This window comes from Sarcophilus harrisii, chromosome 2, assembly GCF_902635505.1.
Source record: "Sarcophilus harrisii chromosome 2, mSarHar1.11, whole genome shotgun sequence".
NCBI lineage: Eukaryota > Metazoa > Chordata > Mammalia > Dasyuromorphia > Dasyuridae > Sarcophilus > Sarcophilus harrisii.
In genome coordinates this window covers 153,333,767-153,358,371 of record NC_045427.1, presented here as the reverse complement: position 1 = coordinate 153,358,371, position 24,605 = coordinate 153,333,767, and the positions used below count along the sequence as shown (strand labels likewise).

At 37.8% G+C, this 24,605-nt stretch overlaps 1 protein-coding gene and 1 long non-coding RNA gene across 3 annotated transcripts in view; one reads left to right on the top strand and one right to left on the bottom strand.

Moving 5' to 3' along the window:
• The window catches only part of RRBP1 (ribosome binding protein 1), a 118,179-nt gene that overhangs the window by 8,885 nt on the left and 84,689 nt on the right, over positions 1–24,605 (bottom strand). For both annotated transcript variants that reach the window (XM_031951073.1, XM_023494879.2), the window contains exons 7-17: positions 20,701–20,854; positions 15,940–16,078; positions 14,607–14,785; positions 14,267–14,301; positions 9,416–9,506; positions 6,807–6,899; positions 4,118–4,210; positions 3,698–3,778; positions 3,439–3,528; positions 1,567–1,659; positions 1,257–1,328 (exon numbers count right to left, since the gene is read on the bottom strand). In XM_031951073.1, coding sequence (XP_031806933.1) covers positions 1,257–1,328; positions 1,567–1,659; positions 3,439–3,528; positions 3,698–3,778; positions 4,118–4,210; positions 6,807–6,899; positions 9,416–9,506; positions 14,267–14,301; positions 14,607–14,785; positions 15,940–16,078; positions 20,701–20,854 — 1,120 coding nt within the window. The remainder of the gene's footprint in view (positions 1–1,256; positions 1,329–1,566; positions 1,660–3,438; positions 3,529–3,697; positions 3,779–4,117; positions 4,211–6,806; positions 6,900–9,415; positions 9,507–14,266; positions 14,302–14,606; positions 14,786–15,939; positions 16,079–20,700; positions 20,855–24,605) is intronic.
• LOC116421456 lies at positions 97–22,771 on the top strand. Its single transcript, XR_004231820.1, has 2 exons — positions 97–488; positions 22,472–22,771. It is a non-coding gene; the product is annotated as an uncharacterized LOC116421456 (long non-coding RNA).

Sequence of the window (24,605 nt, the reverse complement as noted above, 5' to 3'; positions counted from 1 at the left end):
GAACTCAATTGTGGAAGGGCCCAGACTGCCACCTGAGGGCAATCTGGCTGCTCTCCAGAATGCACAAGGGGGAACCCCAAACAATAAGGACAGACAGGGGCCCAGAGGGCACAGGGAGCCCCTAGCATCTCACAGGAGCCATTACTGTAGAGAAGCCAGAGGCAAGGAGACTCCTCAGAAGGCCACAGCAGCAGTTCAGGTCAGAGGTGATGAGGTCCTGCCTAGAGCAGGGGCACTGTGAGTAGTCAGGGGAGGGGCTTATTGCATAGAAGAATTGGAGTAACCCACCAGGGAAATTACCTGGGCAGCAGGAGGGAAGACAGACTGAAGAGAGCCTGGCTTAGAGGCTCTATCAGTCTGGTGAGAGGACATGAAGGCCTGAGGGAAAGTGGAGAGGAAGAGCCAGATAAGAGGAGACTTGGGAACTGATCAGATTTATGAATCTGGGAGACAAAGCTATGCCATGCACAGAGATGGGAGGAGAACAGGTACGGGAGGGGAGACGGTGAGCTCTGTTTGAGAGCAGGGGTGTCAGAGGTGCTGGTGAGGCATTCGGAGGGACAGTCAGCAGGCTGTTGGTAACATGGGCCCGGCCTTCTGGGGAGGTATTAGAAGCAGATACGGATTTGGAGGTTACCTGCACAGAGGTGACAACTGAAGCCATGGGAGTAGATAAGATCACCAAGGGAGAGTATAGAGAGAAAAGAAGAGAGGGTCTTAGGCAGAACCTGAGCAGAAGAGATGAACCAGTAGAAAAGACAAAGAAGGCGCTATTAGTGAGGCAGGATGAGAGCTGTGAGAGAAGGGGCATGGATGGGGAAGGAGGAAAGATGTGGTCTACCATGGCAAATGCTGCAGAAAAGTTAAGAGAAAAAAAGATCCCCTCCCCCCAAAAAAGACAAACAGTTGGCATGCCAACGTGGTGGTGAGAGACCTGGGAAGGTATTTCAGTACAGCAACGGGTAGAGGAAACAGATTTATAAAAGCTGTGTCAGCATCCTTCTGACACTGATAAACATAGGAAAGGACAGCAAAATTTATGTAATTAAAGAAAACCCAACCACCATTTAAAAAAATCAAAATCAAAACCAAGAATGAAAAAACCTTGGTGGGTGGACAGCTGATTGTATCTATAAGGATGGCTGACATCCTTCAATCAACCCATGAGCTCCCCTTTCTCCAAGGTTTTCACATGAAGCCCTGGGACCTGTTAAAATTAAGACATTTTCTTTCCCTAAAGCAAAGAAACTTCTTACCTGAGCTGTATTCTGTAGGTCTCCTTTTAACTTCTCCATGGTTTCTTCAAGATGTTTTACTTTGATTTGTGACTATGAAACAAAACCAATACTGTATCAGAGATGCAGGAAGAGACATTGAGAAGCACTGTTGCCCTAACTTGAATGTCCCCTCCAGAATATTTATTTACCCTCACTCCAAATTCAATTGTCCAATTTCCCCTTGCCCTAATGTGGCTTTCTCTAAATTTCCTATCTTGGATGCGGGAAAGAGAAAGGGAGAAAGATGAGATAACAGTCAAGTAGCCAAAGCAACTTCATCAGCATTTACCTTCTGTAGTTCTTCTTCTGATACTGTGAGCTTGGCTTTCCATACCTGTTCTTCCTCCTCCACACTCTTCTGAAGGTCTTTCAACATGCCTTCCTAAGAGATTGATCATATAGGGGTAATGGTTAAAAAAAAAAAAAAAACAAAAACAAAAAGCCACCCAGTCATCCTAATGCCATCAAACTCAGTCAATAAGTTTTTGTTAAGTACTTATTATGTGCCACGTCTTGTACCTTAGGTACCTTAGCACTGGGAATACAAAGAAAAGAATGAAGCCATTGAGAATGTCATAAGATGATTGTTATTTCCCCTGTTTTTGTTTTTTAAATTTTCTGGTTGAGTTGTGAGTTATCTTCCTCCCTCCTTCCCAACCCTACATTAAAGAAGGCAAACCTTTAATACAGATATATATGTGGAATCATAATATACTTAATTCCACATATCAATTCTTCCTCTGGAGGTGTAGCATTTCCTTCATAAATCCCTTTGTAGTCTATTTGAATGATCACATTATTCAAAATAACTTAGTCATTCAATTACTTTTCAAACAGTATTGCTGTTACATGAAATATCTCATTTCTTACTTCCCATTTAGATAAGATTCTCCTCACTCCATTTAGCTCATATATCATAGGGCTACAGAGAATTATAAAAAAATTCAAGAGTTATTGTCTAAATTCCTTTTTTGTTTTTGCTTTGGTATGAGGTTTTTGCTTTTATCTAATTCTGCTCCCTAATTTTCTTTCTTTTTTCTTCTTCTTCTTCTTTTTTTTAAAGTAAGCCATTCTTTGGCTCTATGATGTGATTAGAACCTTAAGAATTGTTGTGATTTGTTATATTCTCTCAGAGGATAGAACATGGAGAGGGGCTAGCAGAAGGGACATCAGACAATGCAAATCTAATTTTTGTCCAGCATATGGCTTTTCACAGTTTCAAAAGACGAAAAAATAAGGCTGGCAGCATATATTCAATTATCCTTCTGAAGACCTCCTCTGCTACGTACTTGAGGTCTGGTACCTCAAAGTCTCCTTTCCTCACCCCAGTGGCCTATGTTCTGCAAATTCTTTAAGCCTCTTCTTCTCATGACTTAGACTTAGAAGAAATTTAGTTCAATATACTCATTTTGGAAAATGAAGAAGCAAAGATTCAGAGAAGATAAGATCCCACATGAGTCGTCCTTTCATACAATTAGAAACAGGATTCTGCTATCTTCCCTTTCTGCCATGCTGTTTCTCATCAAGAAAAACTCCATGTTAGCCCCTTCAGAAAAGTACCTGTGAGGTGCTATTTTTGAACCCTCATTCCTTTTCCCATTATAGAACTTATTAGTCTAGCCCATGGCAACAAAAACTTAGCTGGGACCTTGAACTTGTAGTGTCGGAACTTGTGAGCAAAAGCCTCCCAAAAAGTGCAAAAGTGCTATTTTTGAACCCCCATTCCTTTTCCCATTCTAGATTTAGACCACCTTCCTAGGAAATCCTGTGTAGAATTACAGATGGAATGCAAATATCATGAATAATTCCCATCTAACTACAGAATATATGCATAATTCTCCAAAGTCCTATTCTAATCCCTCATCATGGTGGGAACCACCAGTAACCTGCTGTTTTGAAAGGCTGTGTCTATGGAGAACAAACTTGGGGACACTGTACTCCAACTAGGAAAGGCTTCAGTTATGGTGAAAGGTTATTTGTGAAGTCTAAGGACCACAATCAGGACTCATCCCCTGAGTGCCCATAGGATGATGAATACAGAGGCCCCAGTAGCTCTCAGAGATCATTTCCTTTAAGTCATAGACCATGCACCAGTGGAGAAAGAAGGGCCCCCAAAGATAAAAATCACAGATCCACGAACAGCTGAAGACATTAAACCCACCGTTTCTGCGAGGATGGTTCGGTACTGGTCACATTCGGACTGTAAAGTATTTTGGGCTTCCTCAGCATCTTTTAACTTAGAGGCTAAATCCTGAAACAACCCAGGAAGAGCTCCATGTTAGTCACAAACAAAAACACAAAACCTATCTCTAACCCCCAAGTTTAAAAAAAAATATGGCACCACAAGCCTACAAAGTCTATTCTGGCAATAATAATATTCTGGGCCAACCCTGGAGCCCCCATATCTAGGACCTTCTTACCAAAGACACTTCAGCCGGTGATTTCTGCTTCCCAGCTTCTGTGCTCTTCTCTTTGAATTCTTGGAGCCACTCATCATAACTCTGAAACCATTAAATAAATGAATGTGAGGATTCCCATTCATCCTGAGCTGAGCAAGAATGTCACCAAAGGAGTCAAACTCCACTTTAGAAAATAAGAATAATTAATCATGCTAACAGTTGGCTCTGATATAGCATTCTGGAGCTGGCAAATCAGGGTACACATTATTCCCATGGGATTTTGAGAACCACCGGGAGGGAGATGCTACAAATATTATTATCCCCATTTTATAGATGAGGAAACTGAAAGTCAAAAAGGAAGTCAATGGCAGAACCCAAATCCAGTTCTGCCCAACCCCCAGTCCAGCCTCTGTGAACCACTGCAATGCCTCTGCTTTGTACCTGCTGGGTGGCTATTGAGATGTCAGGGAAGAGGGAGAGAAGAGTTTCTTTTGTTTTTCTCTGAGAGATGCTGTATTGTTTCTCGACTTCTTCCTGAAAGAGAAAAAATTAGCTGCTCAAAGGATACTATAGTGTACACATCTATGGGGTATTTTTTGCTCAAATTTTGTCTTATAGAGTACATGCTTAATTTTCAATAAAAAGGACAAGATTCTGAGAAAATCAGAGGTTCTAAATGCTGCTCCACAAGCAAAATGTCCCTATAAAAACATAACTAAAAACAATTTAAACCTAAAAATCATGGAGGGAGAACTGATAAGAGGACCTTCCAAACACTAGATAATTCAACTCTCTATGACAGCTTTCAACAGCTTTACTTAAGTTATTATCAAAATTAGTTTTTATTTCATGAATACACATTATACTAGCTAAAGAGTGAGTAACCAGAATTGATGTTCAATAGTGCTAAGATAAATATAAGATGGTGTGTTACCCTTGAGATTAAAAACAAAAACTTTTACACAAATAATTGGCAAACATATAATCAAAGTCTGACTAAACACTTTAAACCTCTCCAAAAAAAAAAAAAAAAAAAAAGCCTCAGAGAAGCCTGGGTTCTAGTCTGCCCCAATTCCATTGGCAATCTTGAATAAATCACATTCTCCAGCCCCATTTGCTCACCTATAAAATTAGGGGGATAGGCAAGATCATTAGTGTCAAAATCCAATAGAAGGAGGGACCACTATACTGTATCTATGGATTTTTGCAGGCATACATTGACTTAGAAAATTACATTTTAACATTATCTATGTTCTATTGTACTTTTAAAAAAAAATTAGTCCTAAAAAAGGACTAATAAATATGTCCTAATTACATTTTTTAATGGTTTGGGCTGCAGATGGGAATGATACAGGTCATACTTCTGGGCCCAGATGATCTCCTAAATCCCTTCTAGTTCTAACATCCTAGGATTCTAAAATTTGTCAAGGGGTTAATAAGAATATTAGTAACATACCCAGAAGAGTTACTATTTAAATGACACTTTCTTTTCTTTTTTTGCTGAGGCCATTGGGGTTACGTGACTTGCCCAGAGTCATATAACTAGGAAATATTAAGTGTCTGAAGCTAGATTTGAACTCAGGTCCTCCTCACTTCCGCACTGGTGCTCTACTCACTGTGTCATCTTACTGTCCCAGTTTTATGTATTTTAATCAAGAGTCCTAGACTTATGGCCACATGGTACAGCAACTATGGTGGTTAGTAAATAAAATGCTGAATTTGGGGTCAGGAAATTCTGAGGACAAATCTGAGCTCAGACACTTTTTGGTCATATGATTGTGAGCAAGTCCTTTCATCAATGACGTTCAATTCTTCATCTGTAAAATGAAGTTCTAAGGTCTCTTCTAGTTCTAAATACAAGTCCTAAATGTAAGACATAATAAGTATAAGTACCACTGGTTTTACTTTCTAAGGCAAACAAATCCTATTCTGAATAATCTTCTCAAGAAGATATTTTTCTTGAAAAATACTTTAATATAAAAATGACAACAATAACAACTAGCATTTCTATGATACTTTAAGGTTTGTAAAGCACTTCATAAATAGTATTTCATTTTATCATCACAACAACTCTGGGAGATAGGTACTATTATCATCTCCATTTTACAGATGAAGAAACTGAGGCAGTCAGAGGTTAAATGATTTGCCCAAGGTCAAACAATTAATAAGTATCTGTGTCTGAGTCTGAATTTGAATTCAGATCTACTTTCTCCTATTACTGCCTCAACATATTCAGCTACAACTCCATACAGAATCAAAAGATAACAACTGTTGAGGGTCAATGCATTTGAAGCCAACAGCTCAATTCTCATTTTTGAAAGTGGTTTCTTTGATGTGGTGATTGGAAGATCACCAATCTTCCTTTGAGGTTATTTTTAATAACCTCATATGACTGTGGGCAAGTCCTTTCATCAATGACAAAAACAAAAAATTTTCAATAGGTGTTATTTTTAAGATGCCAGTAAATTAGATTCAACTAATGAATGGTAAAACTCAAGTTTATATGGTTGGAAATAATTCTGTTTTGGTTTTTATCTTCTCAAGCATCACTAGACATTTGCATCTTATTTTTAAATATTAAAAAACCCATAGAAAGGTATCTGCTGGATGTTTGGGTAAGTAAAGGAAGCAATTTAATAGGTCAATATAACTTGCTGAAAAACGTTTGCCATAGCACTTATCAATGAACCTAACTGTAGCCCTATATTAACTAACATATATAGGGGGAGGCATGAAATTTAAGAGTAAAATCCTTTCTCCCCCTCTCATTCAAAAGAGAACAGAAGACTCAACCAAGTGAGTATTTTATGTACCAGCTGCCTTGAGAATCTTAGACAGACTCAATTAAGCAGAAGCTTCTAGGCCACAAATCCTTGACAACCTGTATTTCACATATTTTTGAAAAAAATTAGCTCAATTAGTCTTCTTGTTGTTTGGGCAAGGCAATTGGGATTAAGTGACTTATCCAGGGTCACATAGCTAGGAGATATTACGTATCTGAGGGAGGATTTGAACTCAGGTCCTTCTGACTCCAAGGTCAGTACTTTATTCACTGTGCCATCTAGCTGCCCCCCTCAATTAGTTTTGATGTTATTAATGCAGACAAAATTGAACATGAAATATATCCAACCTTTGCTTTGCTTAAAGAACTCAGTTTCTCCTCACATCCTTTTTCAGCAGAAGCCAAAGCTTCCATTGCTCTCCAGTTTTTTTCTCGAAGGTCCTAAGAGAGGAAACAATTGTCAGGATCAATGCAGCCATCCCAACACTCTCATACAAGACATGCAGGAAGTACAAGTTGAGATCCTCTGATGAGCTCAGGCAATGGAATGTAGCATCCAAGAGACTGGGATCTAATTTCCCATTGTTATGGTCCATCAATTTTTAACTTGTGCTGGGGCCCTTAAACATATGGTTACCGTGCCTCTTAATACATTACAAGGACAGTCCCAGACTACTATCAAGGCAGAGAATGTCTTTTCTATAGTCAATATAATATTGGGATAAGGAGCAAAAGAATGAGACAGCATAGCTTAAAGATTTCTTTCCTCCTCTCTCAAATGATCAGTCATGATTTTCTATCATCTCTCCTTGTAAGAGGAAGAATTTCACAATATTCTGTTGATGGATTGTACTATGTCAAGAATTTATAACCTGGAGCCCATACACTTTGTTTTTTAACATTTGTGATATAACGGATTTCCTTTGAAAGAAGATGCATTTTATTTTATGCATTTAAAAACTTGTTTCTGAGGAGTTCACAGCCTTTCTGGACTGTCAAGTGAGTTTTCGACACAAAGAAGGCCTAGAACCCTTGCAATAAATAGCTTAAGTCCAGCATTAACTGATACTTTGTTAGGGGGGAGGAGGGAAGTAAAGACAGACAGAGACACAAGGAAGTGATGAGGCTCTTTGTTCTAACACAGAGAGCCGATGACTTCTATTGTCCAATGACTGGCCATTCTAGCAATGAATGGACATTTGGGGGCACATTCTCGCTGAAGAGACACTTACATAAATGAAACTCCTAGAGAAGAACGTATGGTCCAAAATACCCCTGTGCCAAACAGCTTAAGCCAGATAGACACAGTTATAGCTGGCCCAGAACAGCAGAGCTCTCTCTCTCCAGACCTCTACCAGCCTTCTCACTGCTACCATTCCCTCCAATGATTCTAAAAGCCTCCTCCTGACTCTCCCCATCCCAAGTCTGTCCCACTTCCAGGGTAATCACCTTTATTTTATGGCTTTGGTCACATGTCTCTTCTGATCACAAGTGCTGGTGCTTCTCTACTACCTATCAAGTAAACTCCAAATTTCTTAACTGATGCTCGGGGCCCTTCTTGACTATCTGTTAATACCTTTCTTTGCTCAGCTTATCTCATGGCCTGCCAATCACAGATTTTAAACTCCATTCAAACTGATTTTGCTCCTCAAACACTCTGAGGTTTTCTGAACCTGTCTGCTTTCTGTTCTCCATGTCTAACACATTCCCCATACTGAATTCCCTACTCCTTGTGTCCATATCTTTAAATTTCCCTTCAAGGCTCTGTTCAAATCCTCTTATAGGAGAATTTTCCTGACTTCCTCAATTATTAGCATTTCCTCATCCTGTAGTAACTTTGTAATTACTTTGAATACATTTTGTATTTGTATTTATGAGGTGTTGGGTCTCTCTAGCAGTTTGGTGAATCATACTAGGGACTTCATAGTCTTCCTCTTTCTTAGAACTGTTTTAAAATGCACAAACTAAAAATACACTGGTTTACAAAGAGAATTCTGGTGTACAAATGGGGAACTAGACTCTAGAATAAAGATGGGGAACGTCCAGCCTATTTGCCATATAAGGCCAATGAAATATTCGCTAAGGCAACCACAGGTGATGATGGTGAGCTGAAAGCTAGGTACACGACCTCCTATTGCTTAAGTTCTGTAAGTTGATAATTTGTATGCCCCCCAAATAATGTTATAAATACCCAAATGGCCTCTGGCAGAAAAAAAAAGTTCCCTACCCCTACTCTAAAAGAAGAAAATTTCTTGAGGTTTAGTTTTGTTTCTCTTTTTGTATGTCTGTGATTGAGACTTTATAAGCACTATTATAAACTAAATTGTTCTAGTAGGTGCTCTGCTATCTTTGGCCTAAGGGTTTCTTTAACTAGGGTTCATCCAAGGTTGGAATCTGGAATTTAGAAGTTATTGATAAGAAATTCCCAGTCATTCCTAAACAAGAAGAAAAAAATACAAAAGAGATTCTAACAATCAAAGCTACTCTTCTTCTCTCTTTCCACCTCCAATATCATAAAAGGAAACAGGAATAGGTATCTTCCTACTAATCCGATTCAATCCTACCATACAAAGCAACCAAATAGCTTTAACCACTATACTATGCTTAGGGGGAATTACAACTCTATTCACCGCTATCTGTGCTATCACCCAAAACGATATCAAAAAAATCGTAGCTTTTTCTACATCAAGTCAACTAGGCCTAATAATAGTATGAGAAGAACACAGCAGTGCCATGGTTTGTGGAATGAGGTGAGCAAGGTTAGGGAGGCACGGAGCCCTTAGGCATTACTGCCCAACCTAACCCCTAGGAAGAGGGGAAGGGAGATGCTGGTGTGAGAAGGACTGCTAGAGTCCTTTTAAGGTGGTTTTTGAAAGGACCAGGAGCAAACACATAGGACCCTGTTCAGCCTCTTTACCTCCTGCTGCCTGAGCCCACCCTCCATGTCCCACACTTACATTGTTTTTTAGTTTTTGCTGCTCGACAGCTTCCTTCAATTCCGTGGCTTCCTTTTCCAAGGATGCTACCTGGACCTCACGCTCTTTAAGCCTAAAGGGAATAAGAGAGCATTATTTTCTTGCTTCCAAAGTGGTTACTCTCAGTAGCCCACTCTCCAAATCAGGGGCAACCCAAATAAGAATGGTCTGATGTTCAAACTACATCATGATATACTCTAAGAAGAGGGTTTCCAAACAGCTGATCATTCACAAAGTGCAACCTAGTAGATCATAAAAAATAAAAGTGAAAATGATTAACACAGTGTTTTAAATTTTACAATGTACTTTGCATTATTATCTCATTTGACCCTTTCAACAACCCTGCTTGGTAGGTTTTATTAGTCCCTTTCTACAAATGAGAAAACAAAGGCTGAGAGAGGTTGTGACTTATATGGCTAGTAACTGAGGTAGATTTGAACTCAAGTCTTCTTGACTCCAACATATACTACACAACCTGAAGCCTCATTTTTTAGGCTGAAACTATGAAAATCTCCAAGTTTTGGAGAAATGAAAAGTAGTTCTTTCCTACCCTTTATTTTTTCTCATTATTCCCCATATGAAACACAATTCCCAATGCTACCCTCACCCTATATCCAAAGTAACCAGAATTTGAATAATGGTGCATCAGGTGGCCATGAGCATCAGAAGCTCATGTGAGCGACAATGATAGGACATCCACCCTAGTGCATGAAGATAGAATATGAAGAGTTACAAGGGGTAGAGGTCATTCTTGTCCATTGCAGGAATCACAGTATCACAGCATCTTAGGGACAGAAAGGATCTAAGTGTCGAGTCCAGTGATTACCCAAACAATACAACCATATAAAAACTACCCAACAAGATCCTAAGCCATTGCCGAGAGTCTTTTAGTCAGTGGAGATCCCACCACTTCTTGAAGCAGCCATTCCATAGTGGGAGAGTGCTAATTATTAGAAAGCTGTTACTGACATGAAGCCTAAATTTAGTTCTTTGTAATTTCTACCCACTGGTTTTCATTCTGCTCCCTGAGACTCAGATAACACATCTAACTCCTTTCGTGAGATAGTCTTTCAAATACTTGAACAGCTTTCATGTTCTCTATGCCAATCATTCCTCCTCCAAAGACTTCTGGCTAAACATCTGAACGTCCCCAGTGTCTTAAAATAGTTTTCATAAGCCCAAACTCAAGGCCTTACATCACCTTGGTCACTCTCTTCTGAATGGCCTCTAGCTTATCAATGTCCTTCTTCAAAGAGGGTGGACCATAATTGAACACACTCTTCTGGCTGGGCCAGAAGTCAGTAGGACTATTATCACCTCCCTAGGCCTTCACATTATGCCCCTCCTACGACTATAACCTCTTTGGCTAACAGCCACACAGCTTCTGCTTCATCAGCTCTAGGGATAGAAAGATCACTTATTCCTTCCATGACACATACACATAGCAATCAATGTACCTCTTAATAACCAAAGCCAAGAAATGAACATAAAATTCTAGATGTGACTAGCCAGTACTTGCATAGATTAGAATTTTCCCCTCCCTACTCACAACATTTCTAAAATTGAGATTTAATTCAACTCAAGATCACATCAGCATTTTTTAAAATAGCTACATCATATTGTTGCTGATAATTAGTATGGAATCAGCTAAAATTCCTCAGATCTTTCTATTTGTGGAAGAATCCCTTATCTATATATACTTCCACTACCTTGTATTTGCATAATTATTATTTTTTTTACCTTAAATATAGGACCTAAATACAAGACTCAACATTTATCTGTTAAAATTCATCTTACAGACTTCCACCTAGTATTTCAGCACATGGGTTGCTTCTTTCTTCCAGTTTTATGCTATTTCTTTCTAAATTTCCATCCAAGTAATTGATAATGTCTTGCTCTCATTTTAATCTGTACCTAGCTACTTTTGAGACCAAAGGATGCAGATGAATCCACCTAGGCATAACAGACTGATTACTCATAGACAAGAGCAGATCGTTAAGGTCTGAAAACAGAAATGGTCAAGGAGAACATAAATTTGTTATTCTGGTTATAGTTTTAAAAATATGCCCTTGTCTAGCTGTTGTTCAGTCCTGTCTGATTTTTTGTGAACCCGTTTGGGGTATTCCTGGCAGAGACATCTGAGCAGTTTGCCATTTCCTTCTGCAGCTTATTTTATTTTATTTTTTATTTGTTTTTTTTACAGATGAGAAAATTGAGGCAAACAGGGCTGAGTGATTTGCCCAGAATTACTCAAATAGTACTTGTTTGAGGACGGATTTGAATACAGTCTTCCTGACTCCAGGCCTGATGCTCTCTCTGCACTAGCCCCACCTAGTGGTCATTGTTTAGCTAACAGGTTACAACTTCATTATTAAGGTCCCTTCCAGCTTAGCTCTATGATGCTCACCTCAGTATGGAAGGGGGGAAAAAAATCTAAAAACTGCCATAAATCTCAATTTCTATTTCTGATAAAGTATTTTTGGTGAAAGGATATAGCAGTTTTCTATAAGTCATTCTTAAAAGGTTCAGGATGTAGTCCAAATGCCCTTCACCTGTGTGTCCTTAAAATTCCATCATGGATATATCACCCCAAATTTAACTCTTTCACCTGCTAAAAGTTCTTGTACTCCGAGATTTGTGGACTAAACTTAAAGATGAACCATCCCCATCTTTAGATTTTGTACTTCAATTACATCTGCTCAGATTTACTTTCCTCATACTCAGAATTTCCATTCATCTATTCCCAAATAAAACCCTCTTGATAATTTGGATTTTAATTTCATAAATCTTACATATTTCTACACTGAAGAGCCAAGCTCCGATAGACACTACCATATAACAACTTCTGAATTTAGAATACGCTATAAACAAAGAGGTATTTCACAAAAGCTCACTACATCAATAATGTATAAAACACACTGTCTAGAACTGGATAATGTTGATATTAATCAAAACAATAGGATAAGACTGAAAATGTTGCAGGAGAAAATTTATTTTCTATATAAGTCAACTGCTAATATTGGCTGATATCAATATTAGTTGTTGCTTTGATTTAAGACTTATCTTATACACATCCCTAAGGAGGGCAGATATTAGAACTGGAAACACAAGCGCTTATCTATGGATCTTCTTTTATATTATATAGTTCATATAATCTGGCAGTTACCATATTTATATCTTTCTTTTCCTAAAAACAATAGCAGCATGAACTTAAAAGTTGCTTTTTCATAAAAACCTATCAGTCCTATAAAAATATTTTTAATATCTCCCACAAATCTATACTAGAATCACCTGTACTTAGCAATACTACCACACATTCTTTCCTTCCTCATGAGCTCCATATCATTAGATGAATAGGATACAAAAATCTGCCTGAAGTAAATATACTCAAAAGTTTTTCAGAAAAGACAAAATCCCATAAAAACCAAACCAAAAGATCAATGGAAAGGAGATGTAGATTACTTTTCTGTCTTCTTCCTTGGTTTCTCTGAGGTTCTAAATAAGCAATTATTTATCAACAACAGAACCAGATGAACTAAAAACAAATGCTTCAGGAAAATTATTTGTTGATGTCGAAAAAAAGTTAATGCCAGCTATATCTGAATGGCCTAAAAATTTTTATCTATCTTTTTTAACATAACAGTTTCTATAGCAACCATTCATTGTGTCCAAGAATTCCCACTTTAATACAAAATGGTATCCAAAAAATACCCCTCAACTAATTTGTGTGTCTTGAATTAAGACATATCAGGACAGGAAAATGAAGAGTTTGATCCCATGTTTTCCAATCAGATATTCCTTGCCTTCTGGTAGATTTCTTATTTTTGGTAGCTAATGACACTGGTTGCCAGGAAAAACTGACCACATAAGTGAGCTGTGTTTAGATGGAAGTACAGTGACTCATCTAGCAGTCATGGTCAGAGCAAGAGAACCTGCTGGACACAACATATGAAACACATTTCTGTTAGAATTGGAGAAAATATGGGATGTCCACAATTGACTTATAGGGCTATCTGAGCTCTCTGTTCTTCTAGCCAAGTCAAACCTCCTGTGAATGTGCTCTGAAAAACCCATTTTTCCAGAGATAATGAGTCCCAAGATTCGCCCTTAGCAACACCAAATAAACACTAAATGAACGGCACTTGGGCAGGATAGGCAGTATGAAAGAATGCAGCACCGAGCCGTAGGTCTGATGATACAAAAAAAACCCCAAACATCAAGATTAGTGCCAGATTAAAGTCATCTCATTAAAAAAATCAATAATCATTTACTCCAGCAAGCTTTGGTTAAATCCAAAGTTCCAAAAGTGCAGACCAGTGAACAAACCAGTACCAAAACATTTGTTTTCATAGTAATCTTTTCGATAACCCTGAAATGTAATCAACTCCACCAAGTAACTAGTACTGCACAGTTTTAATCCTACCTTTTAAATCTGGGTATATATGTATATACATGTGTCTATATACTCACACAAACTCACACAAAGTCTCTCTCTCTCACTTATCAGCCTACTCAAAAAGTATTTTAAGTCATTTTGCTCTCTCTCAGGGGATGTATGAGTAACAATAACAAATCCTATTCTTAACATGATAGTCTATATAGGAAGAAAAACAATTATATCCAACCATCACTATTCACATAGTAGCCTTATTCTATATTTATCTCCAGCATGTTAGTGAATGCAAAGAAGATAGGAACTTCTAAAAATGGATTTATTCTGAAAATCTGAGGCCTTTCTCATTTCAAATGTATCTCAACTCAAACTACCCTACCTAAAGCCTAAAAATCAGTGAAGGATAGCATGTAACCAACCATTTAGCTCTTCAGTCTTACCTTGCTTGCAACTGGTCCACCTCTGCTTGGTTAGCCTAAAGTGAAAAGAAAAAAAAAGGATGCTTGTTAACACAGATTTCCCTAGATTTTTCCTTTGCTTTTAATCAAGATTCAAATCAATTTTCTCCCCACCTGCTCTTTATTTTCAGCCTAGTTCAGAAAGCAGAAAAAGAAAACATAGATTGGTTTCTACAATTTATGTCAAAGATATGACCAAAAAGTGAGGAGAGTTATCTACAGTCAGGAGGCCCCCAAAGAACTCAGGGGAGACACATCCAGCCCTTGCAATACTGTCATGAATAGAAAAGTCTACTTGACAGGAAAGATGATGAGTCCTGACCTGTGCATCTTTGGCTTCCTTGGCCTGGCCAGCGTCCAACAGAGTCTCAATGGATTTAATCCTTTCTGTGAGCTTTGCATTCTCTGCACTGGACTCCAGCAGCTTTCCTTTGAGTTTATTCAACTCTTCAGACTTACTTTTCACCTCTGTTTCAGAGGACTGTAATTTGCTACGCAATTCTACAGCAAAAATAAAAGAGAAGGGAGTAATAATAAATGGGATAATCAAGAAAGTACTCCCTGTTTGTTCTCTCCAAAACTTATACAGTATCTTCTACTATAACATTGTTCCTGTTCTGTAATCTTAGTTAAAGGGGTGAAAACACTTAAGGTTTTAAACAGGGAGGTTTAAATACAATAATTGCTAGCAGTTAGTATTTAAATGCTTACAAACTGTTTTTAATAGCTTATCTAATTTGATCCTCAAGAGAACTCTGTGGGGCAGGAGTTATTATCCCTAATTTAGAAATGAGAAAAAAAAAGCTGAGAAAGGTTGAATTACTTGCCCAGCATCACACAATAAGCATCTGAGGCAAGAGTCTTTGAATCCAGACTTTTTCTTTATCCACTATACTAATCTATGCTACTGAATATGGAAAGACAATGAAGATTTTATTATTAGCTGCTAAAAACCACAGCCAATAAGCAGATAGGGAAGAACTAAGTGACCTGAATTTTTCTATGAAAACAGATGAGACTATCATTTATAATTATAAGGGAAGAGGGTAAGGCTCTAGACCATTACTCAAACATTATAAAATGAGGTTGGTGATTGATTTGGTTTAGAAGAATGGTATAGGTGAATTTATTTCACTTTGATCAATTCTAATACGCACAAGAATGATGTGACTAAATGTATTCTGCAGAAGGTGAAAACTTTTCAAAGTTCAAGTTATTTTTTTTCTTGGGTGATTTCTACTTTTCCCCATATTCTTTATATTGTTAATGCTTTAAAACATTAACCACTGTCCTGTCCTCATCCAGTCACACAAAGCAGAGACTAAGCTGATGAAATTATACCATATCCTAGGGAGATGGTGGTATGAAGAATCGGCATCAGGAAAGTAAAAATCTCATCCAGATTGTATATTTGTGAGTTCTGAACAGGTTCAGTGTATGTCTCAAGTGGGATATCATGAGATATCCCAAAGCCCATTGAAAGTTTTACATCATAGAAAGGGTTGGCTGGGGCTAGAAAGGGAGAATAACTTAGGAACTAAGTTATGGAAAACACTGGCATCTCTAACTTTTAGGAAAATGGTGGTAAACTTGGTTTTCCTTTGCTATTCAGTTTTCTAACACATAAGGAGAGAGGGATAACAGAATTATCTAACCAGTAATGTTCTGCTGATCTCCCTTTGCTTTTTCTAAGTCTGCCAAAAGATTTTTGTAAATGGACTGGGACTTGCGAAGCTCTCCGCTCACTTCATCCAGTCTCTTCTGGAGAGTATCTTCTTTTTCTTTTTGAGAAACCTGGAAGAGAAAGGGCAGGAAAAGAGGGGGAGAAGTTGAATTCCCAAATTTAGAAAAGCATGCGACAAGATTTTCTTGTCTCATCCTAGCATCCACGAAAAATAAAATTGTGTTGACAGCCTCAGTTTCTTCAGTAAGTAGCTTCGGAATCATATCTTGAAATCTGTAATTCATTTTCCTATACTTCATACTCCTCAGATATGGGAGTACGTGGGATATGGAGAATAAGTGCAGGAGAAAAAGAAGCCAAATCGGTTGTTTGAACAAACTCTTGATTATACCAGTTCTCAAAAACAAAAAACTGAGATGTCCCAGGCTGTCTCACCAATAAAATCATGGGTACATATTTAAAAAAAAAAAAAAAAAGTAAAAGAAGAGTAAGTGCTTATTAAAAAGGCATTCTGAAATAAAATAGGTTGATAGGTTTTCCTTTAATGAGTGTTGTTCAAATCCAGCCTAGAGGATTCCTTTTCTATATAAAGAGATTCCAGAGGACAAAGGCTGATCTGACTTTCATTCTATAGAGCTGAAGGCAGTTATCACCCAGAACAATGAAAACAACAGAATGCTGCTCACAACCACAGGAATAGACAAAGACCTCTACAATGAATGACAAGGAATTAAAAGCAGGCCTGGAAATAAGCAAAATCATGCTCAGAGATTTTTTTTAAAAATTATATCCTGAATGTATTCTGCACAGTGTAAGTTTGTGTGCAGCTTAAGAATGAACAATATTTTCTATAATAAAGACATGTTAGTGGAACAGTTCCCCTCAAATTCTGAAGAAGTAAATGAGGAAGGAATGTAGTGATGTGGCTTTCCTGAGAACTCTTGAAAAACACAAATTTTCTGCTCCTTATCAGATTACCTAAAAGGGAGCAAGGAGACCCTCTCTAGTTAATATGCTCCCAAGTAACATGAGATACAGGCAATTATTCCGAACAGAGCTACTGATACCTTTTAAAAAATATGACTCCAACTGATACATTATTAGTGAAACTGTGAATACATCCAGCCATTCTGGAGAGCAACTTGGAACTATGCTCAAAAAGTTATCAAACTGTGCATGCCCTTTGACCCAGCAGTGTTTCTACTAGGCTTATATTCCAAAGAGATCATAAAGGAGGGAAAGGGATCCACAAGTGCAAAAATGTTTGTGGCAGCCCTTTTTGCAGTGGCAAGAAACTGGAAACTGAGTGGATGCCCATCAGTTGAAGAATGACTGAATAAACTGTGGTACATGAATGCTATGGAATATTATTGTTCTATAAGAAACGACCAGCAGGATGATTTGAGAGACCTACATGAACTGATGCTGAGTAAAATGAGCAGACTCAGGAGATCATTATACATGGCAACAAGATTATACGATGATCAATTCTGATGGACGTGGCTCTCTTCAATATTGAGATGATTCAGACCAGTTCCACTTGTTCAGTGATGAAGAGAGACATCTGCACCCAGAGAGAGAACCATGGGAACAGAGGATGGAATACAACATAGCAGTTTCACTCTCTCTGTTATTTGCTTGTATTTTGTTTCTTTTTTTCTCAGTTTTTCTTTTTCTTCCTTCTTGTACAACTGGATGACTATGTGAATATGTATACACATATTGGATCTGGCATGTATTTTGGCATATTTGGCATGTATTAGACTGCCTGCCAAGTAGGGGAAGAAGGGGAAAATTTGTGGCAGGGGGTTATACAGGGGTCAATGTTGGAAAAATTATCCATGCATATGTTTTGTGAATAAAAAGCTTTAATTTAAAAAAAAGGGGGGGGAGGGAATATGAGTCCAATGTAGTCAGATATTTTCATTACTGAGTTGCTGCCAAGCCTTTTTACCCATTCAATGCTAACTTCAAATGGAACATTTGGTCAAGTGAGCAAGTCAATATTAGAACCAAGAGCATTTTTTTTTCAAAATCCAAGGAAAAATGTTGAAATACCTCTTAGAAAGAAAGTATAATTATTCTCTTGCTTAGTAAGAAATGCTTAGAGGAAATGAGGAGATTATAAAAGAATACCTTCCTACCCTCAGTGATCTCTAGTCACTAGATCCAGGTAAGTTTCATCTCAGATTACTTTCAGTAGTCTAGACTGGAGCCTGAGAATAACACAGGAGGCCCAGAGAAGCAGGCAAATGTCTTTATTTTTCAATAAAAAGCAGGGGAAGGGGAAGGGGTGGACTGAACAGAGAGAGAGATAGAGACAGAAGGAACAAGGTGAAGAGAGAGAAAGAGTGGAATGTTCAAATCATGGGGTGGTAAGCTTAACTTCAAATCTGGTAACATTTCAAAACACTCTATTTTAAAGGGATGCTTTGAGATGTAATCTATTCACACTAAGCCTACCCTCTCCCCCCAGGGGAGAAAAGGAGGAACATACAAGTAAATGCAATAAAAACCACTGCTGAATCACTAAGTACAGTCTCCAGATACTAAGGGATATTATCAACCTGTGAGCTCCTCCCTGCCTAGTTTGCTCATAGGCAGATGCATCCTATACTAGTATTTCTGTAAAGAGGTTCCAGTCCCTCTCTCCCCTGAGGTAGGCCCTTACCTACAGGGTGTTAGCTATCACTTCTGGGCAGGAATGCTTTTTTCTATGGGCTGCTGCTCTGCTTCTCACTTACTTCTAGAATCAAATAAAAACTTGGGTGTTCACATTTAAAGTCCTATGATTCTCAAGCCAAAGCGGCTGCCTCCTATCTCCTGCTTCCATGCCTCAAAGCCTCACCTTTTTCACTGCTGTTCCTTGGAATCCCTAAGTCTTAGACCACCAAGATTCAGTAGAAGTGCCACCTCTCACAAGAAATCTTGCCTAACTCCCTCTCTGCTATTTTTCCTCCTGTGCCACCCCTCCCTAATTGTTTTGCCTTTATTTTGCTACTGTTTTGTATTTACTTATCTGAACACATATTGTCTTTTCCCAGTAGAAGCTAAGCTTGTTAACTATGAGAGACTAATTTTTGTTTATACATTGTTAATATGTGGAATAAAACTAGCACTTAATAAATCCTTGATGAGATAAAGATCCAGATATCAATGTTGTATAAATCTAGATTTAAATAAATCTCATAAAGATTTATTTAAAAATAAAGATTTATAATGAGATGTTTTACAATGGTAAGATGACTCAAGGAGACAGGCATGCAAGAGGCCTGCTACATATTGAAAAAGAAATCCTAATGTTTCCAAAACTTCAGTTCATTTCCTAAAGCTGCATGTGTCATGCTGTGCTAACATATATACATCTGCTTCCTTCTCAGTAGGTTTTACAATGTTGGCAGTTAAAGGTGGAGTAGGGTTTCAGAGGCAGTCTCCTTCTTCCCCAAAGATCTATATTCTTGCCAGGAAGGGAGAAGGAAGATATGATGAGCCTGCTAGAGATGCTGAAAACAAAGTCCAGGAAGTTTAAGAATCTATAGTAGGAAACCTTGATTAAGGGAAAAGATAGTTTCCAAATAGTAAAAGCAAAAGTTTTAGATTCAAACAGGGATGGTTCCTGAAACTAGTACCCTAAACTACTAATGATTGAGCTATGATCAAAGGATCAATTATCCTAACCTCATATTTAAATTTAGGAAATAGAAAATGGTAGATCACCAGGAATAAAAGACCGTGACAAATTACACTCTTTAGGGGAAAAAAATAGAAAAAGGAAAACCCCAAATACCATTCAAAGACTAGATATGCTCACACAAATGTTGGACTAGAAGGAAATGGTCAAATCCTCTCATTTTACAGAGAAGGAAACTGATGCCCAAAGAAGTTAAGTGGTTTGCCCAATATCCCCCACCTAATTATGGAACAAGAAAGACCAGAATACAAGTTCTTCCAACTGTACCTATTACCTACTGTAAGCATTCTCTTTCATCCATGTTTTGATAATCCCACATAAACAGGATCAAAAGTGCCTCAGATAACAATTCTCTTTTTATACAAAAACCCAAACACACACACAAAAAAACCTGGCCTAACATTAGGAAGGTTTTTCTCCACACCTGAGTCAAATAAACTCTGAATATCATCTATTTCCACTCCTAAACTGCAATTGAGAACAATTTACAGAACTATACCACTGTATCTGCTAAGCTCTGCTTTTTAAATTACAACCCCTCAGAAGGGAAGCATCCTAATCAATTTGGATGAGAACACATAAAATTCAGGAGAAAGTGATTGGCATCATTCTCATTTTTCTAAAAGGCCAAATATGAAATGCCACTTCTGAGTGGGAAAGGATCCTTTTCTGGGGCAATCTGCCCCTACAAAAACAGGTCTTACACAAGTGGCTGAAAATTAGTCAGGTTCTTCAAATAAGAGATACCGCCTCCATGGCCAACTGTCCTGAGGGAGAACGTGGGCCTTTGGAAGTCATGATCCAGGGTCCCAAGCCTAAAAGGAGATGGCCAACATTGTCTAGCTAGGCCTCCAGCCAAGGTGTGCACTTTGGTCGTCCCAAATTAGAGCTTAATCAGGGTGGACAAATCAGACCAATCCCAAGAGGGTGCCTGGAAAGAGAGAGTTAGTGGACCCAAGCATAGACAGGCCCCTCGATATATACTAAGAATGGTTCCACAGGGACTGAGCGGCCATGGGAGGCACCAGGCCCCTGCCTCACCTGCAGCTGGTGGACCTGTTTCTCCAAGGCTGCAGTTTTGACCTCCAGGCTCTTCTTCTGCTCTTCCTCCTGTTGTACAGCCTCAGATTTTTCAGCCACTTCTTTTGTAAGCTTACAGCACTCTTGCCTGAGCTTGGCCAGTTCAGCATTCTGCCTGAAAGACAAAAATGTCCTTGGATCAGAATGAGAGTTTGGTGTATTGTTATAAGCTAACCTGCTTGAGCTTCCTAGGCTAATGAAAACAACTCCTCATATGCCCCCCAAACAACAACAAAACAGAATTCCAGTGAAACCTGAAGGGCTTATTTGAAAAATGTAAAGTGTTCACACTTAACACCGTACACCAACATAAGGTCAAAATGGGTTCATGACGTAGGCATAAAGAATGAAATTATTAATAAATTAGAGGAACACAGGATAGTTTACCTCTCAGACCTGTGGAAGGGGAAGGACTTTATGACCAAAGAACTAGAGATCATTACTGATCACAAAATAGAAAATTTCGACTATACCAAACTGAAAAGTTTTTGTACAAACAAAACTAATGCAGACAAGATTAGAAGGGAAGCAATAAACTGGGAAAATATTTTTACAGTCAAAGGTTCTGATAAAGGCCTCATTTCCAAAATATATAGAGAATTAACTCTAATTTATAAAAAATCAAGCCATTCTCCAATTGAAAAATGGTCAAAGGATATGAACAGACAATTCTCAGATGAAGAAATTGAAACTATTTCTAGTCATATGAAAAAATGCTCCAAGTCATTATTAATTAGAAAAATGCAAATTAAGACAACTCTAAGATACCACTACACACCTGTCAGATTGGCTAAGATGACAGGAAAAAATAATGATGATTGTTGGAGGGGATGCGGGAAAACTGGGACATTGATGCATTGTTGGTGGAGTTGTGAACGAATCCAACCATTTTGGAGAGTAGTTTGGAACTATGCTCAAAAAGTTATCAAACTGTGCATACCCTTTGATCCAGCAGTGTTACTACTGGGATTATATCCCAAAGAGATTATAAAGAAGGGAAAGGGACCTGTATGTGCACGAATGTTTGTGGCAGCCCTTTTTGTAGTGGCTAGAAACTGGAAACTGAATGGATGTCCATCAGTTGGAGAATGGCTGAATAAATTGTGGTATATGAATATTATGGAATATTACTGTTCTGTAAGAAATGACCAACAGGATGATTTCAGAAAGGCCTGGAGAGACTTACACGAACTGATGCTGAGTGAAATGAGCAGGGACCAGGAGATCATTATATATTTCAACAACAATACTATATGATGACCAGTTCTGATGGACCTGGCCATCCTCAGCAAGGAGAGCAACCAAATCATTTCCAGTGGAGCAGTAATGAACTGAACCAGCTCCGCCCAGAGAAAGAACTCTGAGTGATGAATAAAAACCATTACATTGAACTCCCAATCCCTATATTTATGCCCACCTGCATTTTTGATTTCCTTCACAAGCTAATTGTACAATATTTCAGAGTCTGATTCTTTTTGTACAGCAAAATAACGGTTTGGTCATGTATACTTATTGTGTATCTAATTTATATTTTAATATATTTAACATCTACTGGTCATCCTGCCATCTGAGGGAGGGGGTGGGAGGTAAGAGGTGAAAAATTGGAACAAGAGGTTTGGCAATTGTTAATGCTGTAAAGTTACCCATACATATAATCTGTAAATAAAGGCTATTAAATTAAAAAAAAAAAAAGTGTTCACCCCTGACTAGGTCTCTCATGATTTTTCTCCAGGATACGGACTGGCTCAGAAAGTAAAAAATCCTGCCATGGAATACTATATGAAGGACTTATACGAACTCATTCAGAATAAAGTGACAAAACCAGGAGAACAATTAACATAACTACACTACTGAAAAAACAACTTTGAAATCTATGAGAATTCTGATCAATTCAATGACCAATCATGATTTCCCAAGAACTGATGGTGAAATATACTGCTGACCTAACAGAGAATGATGGATACAGAGTATAGAATGAAACATATATTTTGGGGGGACACAACCAGGAAATACAGTAATTCTTTCTGCTTGACCATACTTTTTTTCTTCTTCAATTTTCAATAGTATTTTATTTTCCAAATACATATAAAGATAGTTTTTAACATTTATTTTTTAAAGACTGTGTTCTGGATTTTTCTCCTTACCTCCCTCATCTTCCCCCTCCCCAAGGCAACAAGAATCTGATATAGGTTAAATATGTGCAATTCTTTAAAAAATATTTTCATTTGTCATGTTGCACAAGAAAAATCACAACAAGAGGGAAAAATACCACAAAAAAGAGAGAAAAAAACAAAGAAAAAAGGTGAAAGCACTATATACTTCGATCCACATTAGTCTCCACAGTTCTTTCTCTTCATGCAAATGGCATTTTCCATCCCAAGACAATGGAGAATTTTAGGAAATGCCTTAAATCACAGTATTGTTGAGAAGAGCCAAGTCTATCACACCGATCATCACATAATCTTGTTCTTATAGTGTGCAATGCTCTCTTAGTTCTGCTCACTTCACTAAGCATCAGTTCATGCAAATCTTTCCAAGCTTTTCTGAAATGAGACTGCTCATCATTTCTTATAGAACAATAATATTCTGTTATATTCATATGCCATCATTTATTCAGTCATTCCCCAAGTGAGGGGCAAACAGTCAATTTCTTGTTCCTTGACACTATAAAAAAGGCTGCTTACAAATATTTTTGGATATGTGGGCCCTTTTCCTCTTTTACAATGGGATATAGGTACAGTAGTGAGATTGCTGAATCAAAGAGTATGTACAGTTTATAGCCCTTTGGGCATAGTTCCAAATTGCTCTCTAGAATGGCTGGATCACTTCTTACCAGCAATGTTAAGTTTTTCCATATCCCCTCCAACATTTATCATTATCTTTTTCCTGTCATCTTAGCCACTCTGAGAGGTATGAAGTGGTACTTGAGACTTGACTTAATTTGCATTTCTCTAATCAATAGTGATTTAAAGCATATATTGCCTTTATCAGAAATACTGGCTGTAAAAATTGTTTCTCAGCTTTTTGCTTTTCTTCTAATGTTGGATGTATTAACTTTGTTTGTGTAAAACCTTTTAATTTTAATTAATTTTTTTAAAACACAGAATTTCTCCCCTTCAATTGAGGAGGGGGGAAATCTATTTTTGTTCACTGTTCACTATGCTTTAGGAAATTTACAAATGCTAATTCTCTCCAAAGAGGCATGTAGCACTTTAAAAGAGAGTGTCTATAGTAATGTAATGGAAAATACTAGAAGACATCAGAACTCAGATCAATGCAATGACTGATCTTGATTCCAAAGGTCTGATAATCAAATGACTCCCACTTCTCAAAAGAAAGGTCATGGTCCATAGGCAGAAGAAACTGAAGCTTACTCTTGTCAACCAGAGTAGATGATGAGTCAAAATGTCAATGCTTTCCCTTATTGGGCTTCTTTTTTATTTAAGAAAGGCTTTATTTGAAGGAGATAATTAAGAAGTGACACTGATGTTAAGAGTGTAAATGTAATAGGAAAAAAAAACATTGATAAAACCTTTAAAAAATAAAATTTATAAACAGATCTTTTGGGGTGACAAAGGGAATATAATTTTTTAAACTTCTGTAGTCAAAAAACAAAAATTTTTTTGTGTATTCATCAGTAAGACTCAGTTCCTTGAGAGCTATCCTGGGAGTTTCTAAGCATTTAGAGGGAGAATTGACAAAGCTTCCAAGTTCCTAATTCTCTTTACAATATAAACTCTGCAATCAGGGATGAGCTTTCCTGAATTGCAAAGCAGGCATTAGTGCTTTGTTAACCCACATCTCCCACTTCCTCAGCTAATTTTCTGAGCTAAAGAAAAGAGGACTAATGAAGGGTCTGGTCCCAG